This window comes from Arachis ipaensis, chromosome B3, assembly GCF_059453495.1.
Source record: "Arachis ipaensis isolate K30076 ecotype BB chromosome B3, ASM5945349v1, whole genome shotgun sequence".
Classification (NCBI taxonomy): Eukaryota; Viridiplantae; Streptophyta; class Magnoliopsida; order Fabales; family Fabaceae; genus Arachis; species Arachis ipaensis.
Window position 1 is genome coordinate 7,300,564 of NC_142438.1, and position 9,758 is coordinate 7,310,321.

The 9,758-nt window shown below is 31.7% G+C and overlaps 2 protein-coding genes across 2 annotated transcripts; one reads left to right on the forward strand and one right to left on the reverse strand.

The window, feature by feature from the left end:
- The first annotated feature begins 205 nt into the window (after nucleotides 1-205).
- On the forward strand, nucleotides 206-3,065 carry LOC107628881 (NmrA-like negative transcriptional regulator family protein). Its single transcript, XM_016331507.3, has 5 exons — nucleotides 206-595; nucleotides 678-812; nucleotides 1,506-1,749; nucleotides 1,840-2,043; nucleotides 2,619-3,065. Exons 1-5 carry the CDS (start codon nucleotides 416-418, stop codon nucleotides 2,783-2,785), a joined length of 930 nt encoding a protein of 309 aa, XP_016186993.1. The 5' UTR covers nucleotides 206-415; the 3' UTR covers nucleotides 2,786-3,065.
- Nucleotides 3,066-6,175: 3,110 nt separating this feature from the next.
- LOC107628879 (transcription factor bHLH49) lies at nucleotides 6,176-9,241 on the reverse strand. The gene is made up of 7 exons (XM_016331504.3): nucleotides 8,897-9,241; nucleotides 8,468-8,695; nucleotides 8,248-8,382; nucleotides 8,079-8,150; nucleotides 7,258-7,503; nucleotides 7,056-7,167; nucleotides 6,176-6,428 (listed from the first exon to the last, which is right to left on the reverse strand). The coding sequence occupies exons 1-7, from the start codon at nucleotides 9,107-9,109 to the stop codon at nucleotides 6,385-6,387; spliced, it is 1,050 nt and encodes a 349-aa protein (XP_016186990.1). The 5' UTR covers nucleotides 9,110-9,241; the 3' UTR covers nucleotides 6,176-6,384.
- Nucleotides 9,242-9,758: the final 517 nt, after the last annotated feature.

Genomic DNA, 9,758 nt, shown 5'->3' on the forward strand with positions numbered 1-9,758 from the left:
TTATATAATATTTATATCAAAATAAATTATTGAAAAATAAAACCAATATTATGTACTGTAAAAAAAGTATTAATTAAAACAAAAAACCATGATACTTTGTTACAAATTTTATTAAACATTATATATTTTAGTTATGAGACCTGAATTAGATCTATCCAAATCCAAAATATAATCTAAACTCAGTCTAAAAATAATATCAAATAAAAAAGAAAAAAGAAAAAAACTCAAACCAATTAAAATATGATTTGGGTTGGGGGTAGGGTTTGCAACTCTTAAAATTTAGTAATTGAATAACTTTCTGATGGATCTCACGAACTTAGTTGTAACACTAAATTAATTAGCACGTGCTGCATTAAGTGCACTTTGGTTACTGAACCCTAATCAGTTGAGTTCAGAATTTTTCTTTTTTTGAAAAATGGGAAAGAGCAAAATTTTGATAATTGGAGCAAGTGGGAACCTGGGTTTTCACTTAGCAGAAGCAAGCCTCAAGTTTGATCATCCAACATTTGCACTTGTTAGGGATTCTGCTTTCTCTGACCCCATCAAAGCACAGAAGCTTCACTCTCTCTCTCATGCTGGTGCCACCCTCCTCAAAGTATGTTCTTCAATTCCACCTCCCTTACATTGCAATCTCGAATCTTTGTTTTTGTGGCTTACATTTTCTTTTTCATGCTTAGGGTTCCCTCCAAGATGAAGCCAGCATTGTTGAAGCTGTCAAGTTAGTGGATGTTGTTATTTCTGCTGTTTCAGCTAAGCAAACTCTTGATCAGAAGCTTCTTATCCGAGTTATCAAACAATCTGGCTCCATTAAGGTCCACTTTAAACTTCCTGTCTTAAGAATTTGGATTTTTGGATATGATGCAAGTATGGAGTACCTCATAAAATTGTCTAGGGTAGAACAATATGGTTGGTTTGACAAGTTTGAAGGAGTGGATTTGTTGAGCATTGAATTGAATCAGATTGGGTATATTTTGAAATAGACTCTGTTGAAAGAGTTTGTTGCATGCATTCTACCTGTTTGTTGTTTTGTCTATTTCTGACTTTCTGTTGTTGTTGTCTCTTTGGGGTTAGCCTCATTCTTCAGCAGAAATTAGGAATAGATTTTATGAGTGTGAAAGTGGAATGGGCTTGTTGGGTCTTGAAATCCATGGAGATCAATGGTAAATTAATTTGGCATAAGAAAACATGCATGCGCTTTTCAGTCAAATAATGAGCCTTTCAACCTTCAAGTCCTTGTGGTTATTTGTTAACATTCGCTTAAAATGCTGATTCTTAGGCCATTTCTAATGTTCTGCTTCAATTTCTTGTGGAATTGGTTAATTTGGTTTTGGAGCATCCATTTCTAAAGCTGTTACCAACAGTCTTACTATTTTCATTTATTAAGATATATGCTCCCACCATTTCTGATCTGCATGTGTGTATGTATTGCCAATGGTCCTTGTATTATTGAATATTTGAATTGTAAGATATGTTCAATGATGTGTTGTTTATTTTGGTCTCTTCAGAGATTCATCCCAGCTGAATTTGGAGCAGACCCTACCAAGGTTCAAATATATGACCTGGAGGATGGTCACAATTTCTACGCACCCAAACTCGAAATTCGCCAGATGGTTGAGGCCGAAGGAATTCCATATACCTGCATTTGCTGCAATTTCTTCATGAAGATTTTGCTCCCTTCTCTTGTTCAGCCAGGCTTAAATGCTCCTCCTAGGGACAAGGTTACCATATTTGGTGATGGGAACACAAAAGGTCTGTTTGATCGAAGACGATTGCTAATTTCTTGTCACGTAATTGTTATTCTTTTTGTTTGGTGCTTATTCATGAAGGGTTTCTTTGCAGGCGTATTTGTTAAGGAAAATGACGTCGCTGCCTTCACTATTAGCACAGTTGATGACCCCCGCACCTTGAACAAAGTGTTGTACTTGAGACCCCCAGGAAACGTTTGTTCTCTGAATGAACTAGTCGAGATGTGGGAAACTAAAATCGGGAAGAAGCTTGAGAAATCACACGTCTCAGAAGAAGAGCTGGTCAAGAAAATCAAAGGTAATACTTTGACTTCAAATTGATTGTGACTATGTTGCTGCTTCTTGTCACTTTTGTCAACTAAGCATCAAGATTGTAGACAGCATGAAAAATCATCTCATGTTAAGACTGACAGGGATATGAAGTTTCTACTCAAATAGAGAGAAATGTAAGGAAAATTTCTAATTCAATGCATTAGGTGAGTGCTTGATGTGTTGTGCAACCTTAGGTCAATTTCTCTTGACTAGTTTTGCTTGTTTTATGAGTACCAAAATGGCAAAATCATTGTGGTATCTATTTGGTGTATTTGGTTGGCTTGAACACAATTCACACACCTTCAATTATAAATTCTTGGACCGGCAAGTTTTATGGGATATGATTAGATGCTTGGTATCTATTTGGTGTATAGCTCATGATCCTTTTTGAGAACTAACCTTTCTCATACATGTTAATAGATCGAAAATCTACACTTCATAGATAAATATTTTTATTACCCCTTTTTCTTGTATTTTTTCTTCTCTCCATCTTAATGATATTCTTTGATCCTAAAATAGTAAAATCCAATTAAAAATTGTGCAAATTATTTTATTTCACAGGTACTTCTTATCCTGCCAACTTTGAACAGCTTTTCATATATTCTGCTTTCATAAAGAAAGATCACACCTACTTTGACATTGAGTCTTCCAATGGAGTGAATGGCACAGAACTGTATCCACAACTGAAATATACCACAGTCAGTGAATTCTTAGACACACTAGTTTAGTTTGAGGCATTTTTAAATATCGGCTGCAAAGGTGACCTAAGAAGATTCTGAATGAAGTGGTCAAGACAGATCTAAATATAAATAGACTTACAGAAGACATCATATATGATAGGACGCAATGTAGCCGACTCCACCTAATGGGACGAAGATTTGTTGTTGTTGTATCATTTTTTGAAGGTGTAAAATAAGTAGCCTGTTAGAATTTGGTGATGCTACATGAGGGAATGAATAGTTCTATTCAAGTAACTATTTCAAAAGTAAAAGCTACAGATAAATTATATAACTTTGCACTTCCCAATTTTCTATTACAAAAATTCATATTCATGACTATTAGAATGGGTTCTTTTTTTCCCCCAAAAATAAAGTTACAATGAGATCAAATTAAATCCGGTAAGATTTACAATTTTGTTGAAAAGGAACAAGACACAAACATGGAAGGTTAGTTTAAAAAGTCTTGCTTTTTAAAATCTGACTAATGTTTTATTCTAGATAGCTAAATGTTAGGGAATCTTATAATGGCTTGGTGCCTTAATAGTTAATATCTTGGAACCAACCCCCCATGTGAGTAGTGTAAGGGATAGAGAGTGTGACTTGTGAGATAGACACAAGTCTAATACCTCATTATCAAACTTACTTACAACAAAGTAAATTGCCTCACTTTATTTAAAATATTCTCACTTATCATGGATTTAATCAACATTTATGAGAATATATCTGACTACATGCTATAGTAAATTAGTGTTTATACTAATATATTTTTTTTCCCCCACATAAGATGAAGGTGTGGGGCAATGAAAGGAAAATCCAAGATCATGTTTCACCATCAACAGAAACAAAGAGAATCAACAAGATCTTTGGCTATGGATGAGACAGGTCCACAAATCTCACCATTATATATGGCTTCAAAGTGAAGAAATTCTGAGGCTCTCATAACTCCAAGATAAAATATACTACTAAACTAGCTACCCCATGCAGCCCTTGGCAAAAACCCTTTCAAGTGGTCCCCTTTTTTTAACCATTGATGCAACCTAACACCGAACAGCACCTTTCATGCATATTAAGACATGATTTTATGCCAGATATAGTTATTATTTATACATATATACATACAAGATGTGTCCCTCAATTTTTTTGTTAACATATGTTATGTATGAAAATCCAAGGGGTCTTTCTTATAAGAATGAAAAGCATAGGTACATCAAGTGACATTGATATCAATATGCGCAATGTAGCATTGTTGCTTAATTATTTTAAGATAATTATCTTTGTTAATGAGGATTAGCACATGGCATGTAATAAGATTATACCCCACATAGTTCAATTTTTGCTATCAATGTGAGAAATAAATATTGATTGGTCATCTCCATCTTTTTTAATAGGTCATGTCATAAGTTTTGGCAACCAGATAACTCAAATGTAACATCTTGTTCATTTTCATGTGAGTTGTAACTGTGGTTTGTCCATATAATTCCAAACATTAATGACCATCTATCCTTTTTAAGTTTTAACCACAAATATGAGTTAGATGTCCATTTTTATTTTATTTTATTTTATTTTATTTTCGGGTATAGTAAACAGTTTAGATGTCCATTTTGATTGAACTGGATCATAACTGTTAGGGACAGAAAAATCATTCTAATTAATTGAAATGTGTGACCATCCACCTTCCTTTCCCTCCCATAATAACATAAGGCAATGTAATGTATTCATCAATCTTAGCTTGTGGCCTAATTTATGAGTGTCTCAATCAAGAAGACTATTATTTTGTCCCCAATGGCGGCTTTGAGAAGGTCCACTATCAGGCGCATGACTACCTTTGTCTCTCTCAACCATGTTCAATGTTGTCTTCCTGTTTTCATCCACAACCAAATGGCAAAGGTTTATTAAATCCAATACAATTTCACACATATGCTACTTCTGCATTATTAGTTACACCTTTTGTTTTATATTCATTCGTCTTTTCTGTTACAAGTTTATTATCATGTAACTTCTACTGTCACGTAATGGTAATTACTAATACTTCATGATCGCATTAGATTAAAGAGATACACATGCATGCAGTTCATTAGTTCGCTTAAGCAAGCCACCTTGTGCAAGCAGCAACCCATTATCTAGCGGCAAACCCTTAAATAGAACTTTGATCCTTTACGGATTAGTCATTGATCTGCCGAGTTGGAAAATATCATGGAAAACCAAAAAAAGAGATATACATGCAAAGATGATTCTCTACCTATATTTTTCGGTTTGCCACGTTATTCTTCGGTCCAATAGGTCAAATAATTCGTCGCGAATCAGAGTTCTATTTAAAGATTTGTTGTTGGTCAATAGATTATTGCTGTATATACAAAACAAAATTCGAACATCTGATACTTACTTAAATGAACGAATGGATCGAAACTCTATCTAATATCTTATTTAATTTAAGACTTTCGCTTAAGATTTTTAACGGTTTTAACTTTTATATATGATACATTTACAAGTGAAAGTACCTAAAGTCTTTAAATATAATTTTTATTAAGAAATACTAGTATATATTAATTTATGATTATATGAAGGAAAAAGAAAAAAGGCGAAAATGAAAATCAGGTTGATGAAGTAGAGAATTATTGGAAGAATACTTTTTGATCGCACGAGATTGATCAAATTCAAACAAAAATTAACTGAAAACTACAAAACCAGCAATGCTTGATGGTAGTGCATGTTGGGGTGTTAAGTATATCAACCAAAACAAAACTACAAAAGTAATCAAATGATAATTTGACTAGTGTGATTTTATATTTTTATGAGATGCTCAAGTGGATGAGAAAATGACAAGAAGCTTTAATATTTGTGGTGATTTAATCATGAAAAAAGCGATTGATAGAGACTTCAAATTTAAAAGTTTCCATTAAGATAATTAATGAGGAATAATTTTAATGCATAATTTTACATAGTTATTTAATTGCGTCAATATTATTTTTACTATATACTATTTTTTTTTAAGGACCTTAAACATCACCCTCGTATCCTTTTGGAAAACCACTTGATGTTTGTTGTTAGGTTTGATTATGTTGCAAACTCATTAAGAACTATTATATCCTATAAACAATTAATTGAAAATCAAGATTATAAATACTATCAATTATTGTCCTTATCATATAATTGGTATTAAGCTTTAATTTGCATCCAGCTGCTTATGTTACCTTTATTTTACTAAATAATAATCTCATCATAAAGAGAAGGGAAATTAAAAAGGAAAAAGCAGTGATAGGTTGCCATCAACTTCTTATTTTACATTGGATTAGGTGCCCAGTCACATATATGCTCAATTCAATTCAATTCTCATCGCTATCAAACTTTTTCTTTTTGGATGGTATAATAAATAATTAAATAGTACTTGAAACGTGCAAATGAAGGCGACCCAAAAGTTAACGGGGTATTAATATTAATAATAATAAATCTTATTTTTATAGTCATACTATATACTTAGAAGTATACAACCAATATTATGTTATATTTACTTCAAAAGAAAAATTAAGAATCTTCATGATAGCCATTCCCATGTGGAGTGACCTCATCCAAAATAAATTGCAAATTTAAGATATTATCATCATCATCATCTACATATCCATCTCCATCTTTAGATTACTAGCTTCCACTAAACCTGCACAAATATAATAAAAAAAAATAGAAATTCAAATTAACTACTTTTTCAAAAGGGTAACTAAATCACAAGGGTAATAGTGGAGTGTTTAACAAGTCTTTAGAGAAAATGATTGATCCAAAAGCCTCATCATCCAAATTTCCTAAAAAACCTAGAATTTCAAAAAGGAAGCTTCCTACCTTGCTACACCATTTCTTTTTAACCACAATATAAATAAATCGGTAACCTCATATAAGTTATTTTTTGTGGAATTTAACTTTCAATATTTTAATTTTTACACAAATATTCAATAATATTATATTATTAAATCAACAAAAATATTTGACTTAATTATTTATTATCTTAACATTTATAAATACAAAAATATTTAGTAACAAAAAATAATCAAAACTTATTTTACTTAACATTCATTAATTATTACAATAATTAATAAAATACTAAATAAAACAAATACTAATTATTTTTTTTTTATTCTTAACATTACCCTTATAAATAATAACTATTGCTATGGGCTAAAATGTCCCTATCATGTTTCATGATGAAAAATTATTCCACTCTGCTATGCTTCCACTTTCTGCATTTTGGAAAAATAAAAAGGTCACTAGGAAAATCATAATTCGTAGGTACCTGTAAATGGGTGAGAAGGTGGAAAAGATGATGTTCTAGGTTGATCAAAAGCCACATTGTAAAGGTTTTGGATTTGGAATTCGCCTTCCCAAATTGAAGGAGGTAAAACTTGCTGCAATGAACAACAGAAAAGGATCAATTATAGAAAACTAAAAATCATTGAAACATAGTAACATAGAAAAGGGTAATTAATTAAGCATACATTGAAACAAGATGATGAGTCAAGAAATGTTTCTGGTAAAGACACAGAGAGGGGTGCAGCAATGGTTTTCCTAAGACCCATGTCTGGTGAAGGGGTCATATTCATGCCAATGTTGTTGATTAATCCATTGGAACATGATACAAGTTGTTGAACTGAATTGAAGTCAAGATATGCAGCAGGGTTATTAGTCATCTCTGATGATCCCATTCCAATGCCTTCAAAATTTGGAGCACAAGCAGGAAATACCTGTCATTATCAAATTTTAATAAGCCTTTCTTACATACATGTGGATGCTTATGTTAGATCTAAGTACATTTATTTACTTATATAAGTGAAATAACAAAAAAAAAAATTAAAATATGATTTTTAAAAAAAGAACACATTTTTTTTATATTTTTTTGTATTTTTTTAAGAGTTTAATTTTGATATTTTAAAACATTTTATACAGTGTGCAATTACAATTATTTTTTTGGATGACTATTCTATTCACGTGGTCAATATAAAAAATAGTTGTTTTATTAATATGACGATATGTAATTGAATATATGTAAAACGATTTTACACTAAAAGTACTTCAAAATTATTTTTTTTATAATATAAAATACAAATTTTTTTTTATCTTTTTTCATTTTTTATTGATCACTTTTATTACTAAAAAATGAAATATTGTACAGAAATCACTATTAATGAACATAATTGAAGGACAATATGGGAATGCATGGTTGATTAATCCTTGTTGTTTAGTGTGTAATTAAGCTAAAATGAAAGATGAAGAGGGGTAAAGTTGTAATATGTGCATTTTCTTTTCTTGTTTGTTTTACCTCTTTGGCAAAGAGATCATCAACGTTGAGTTCAAGTCTTGGGTTTACAGCAGCTAATTTCATAGACAAGAACTGCAAGCAAGAAGTGATCATGACAATAATAATAAGCCACGTGTACATCTAAATACTTCAATTTCCCGTTAACAAATTAAATTAATTAATTAATTACCTCAACTTGTCTTTGAAGAGACTGAACATAGTTTATGATTTCATCAAGCATTCCAGCTTTTCCTGTAATCTTGTTGCATCCCGGAACCAAATCTTGCAAATACTTCATTCTCTCGCTAATCTTTTCCCTTCTAACCTGCATACATTAGTTAGTTAGTTACTTAGAATTCGTTGAATATAAAACAGTTTAGTCAAACATGTCAAATTATTTGACGACTCACTCTTTCTGCAAGGCTGTGACTATCAGTGGCTTGGCCGCGGCGAGCTCGGACATGAATGTAGTCAGGTTTGTTATTGTGAGGCTCCGAAGTAGATCCTTTAATGGAATTCTCAGCAGAAGCTACTTCGTCCTTGTTCGTAATTTGCTCACTCATTTTGGATGAGTCTTCTTCCGCACTCACTTTCACTCTTTTCTCCTTCTTCGTATGACTTTGTTGAGCAACAACCACCTAAAAGAAAAGAATTGAGTAAAGAGATAAAACAAGATAAGATTGATAAGAAAAATGTAAAAAAATATTTGCAGTTATAATAGAAAATTATTAGGTGATAATTTAGTCAAATTATTTAACGATTCTTAGCTATTAACTTCACGTGAAGACAACTGCATATGAATTTTAACTTAAAAAAAAGTTGAGTTTCGTTGAAGGAACCTTGTGGCTTTCAGACTTTCTCTTCTTGGGAGAGACAAAGGAGGAAATGGCGGAAGAAGAAGAAGGAGCAGGAGGCATGTGAATTAGGGAGGAATAATCATCAGAGAAGACGTCAAATAACGAGGATCCATTGTCTTGAAGATCTTGTTGAATGCATTTCTTGGTTCTTGCTTGCTGCCTCTCCAACACTGTCATGTTTACACAATGCAACATCTTCTTCTTCTTCTTCTTCTTTAAACAGAGTAGAGTATGTAGTTGTTGTTAACCGTTTTAGTTTCTTAGAAAGTTGAAGAAAGAGATCGAGGATGACCATGGCAATATGTGTGTGTATATATAATCAGAAAGAAAATAATATTAATATTAATATCAATTTTAATTAAAATGAAAATGAAAATAATTAGAATTGGGGGAGAGGAGAGTGTGCCGGCGGAGGAATATTAAGAGAGAGAGTGTGTGTGTGAGTGTGTGAGTGTGTGAGGTCCCACTGATATGACCGCCACGTGGGACTGTTTCAACACTCTTAAACGGTTAAACCCAAACGCTGTCGTTTCCGCATTACTCTTTACTATTTAGTATTTATCCATCCTTTACATTACCAACACTATTAAATATTTTTATTTTAACAAATATATTCTTTTGGACTTGTATGTAATAAAAAATTTAAAAATAAATATTATAGACTAAATTTCTTTCATTTTCTATATATATAATAAATATTGATCTTTTTGAGAAAAAAATTATTTAATGAACCTATCTACTTGCGCCACATGAAAACTGACAAATTTTTAAATAAAGAAAAATTGGGCGGCTTGAATATTCTGTTGAAAAACAGCTTACTATTTGTGTGTATATATTATATATT

What these genes read in the sequence shown, in the direction of transcription:
- LOC107628881 (XM_016331507.3), top strand. Translation starts at nt 416, where the DNA reads ATGGGAAAGAGCAAAATTTTGATAATTGGAGCAAGTGGGAACCTGGGT. An exon ending in AACAATCTGGCTCCATTAAG is followed by an intron (nt 813 to 1,505) that starts GTCCACTTTAAA and finishes TGGTCTCTTCAG; the next exon opens with AGATTCATCCCAGCTGAATT. An exon ending in TGGTGATGGGAACACAAAAG is followed by an intron (nt 1,750 to 1,839) that starts GTCTGTTTGATC and finishes GTTTCTTTGCAG; the next exon opens with GCGTATTTGTTAAGGAAAAT.
- LOC107628879 (XM_016331504.3), bottom strand. Translation starts at nt 9,109, where the DNA reads ATGTTGCATTGTGTAAACATGACAGTGTTGGAGAGGCAGCAAGCAAGA. An exon ending in GAAAGTCTGAAAGCCACAAG is followed by an intron (nt 8,696 to 8,896) that starts GTTCCTTCAACG and finishes CTTTTCTTTTAG; the next exon opens with GTGGTTGTTGCTCAACAAAG. An exon ending in CTCTTCAAAGACAAGTTGAG is followed by an intron (nt 8,151 to 8,247) that starts GTAATTAATTAA and finishes TCTTGCTTGCAG; the next exon opens with TTCTTGTCTATGAAATTAGC.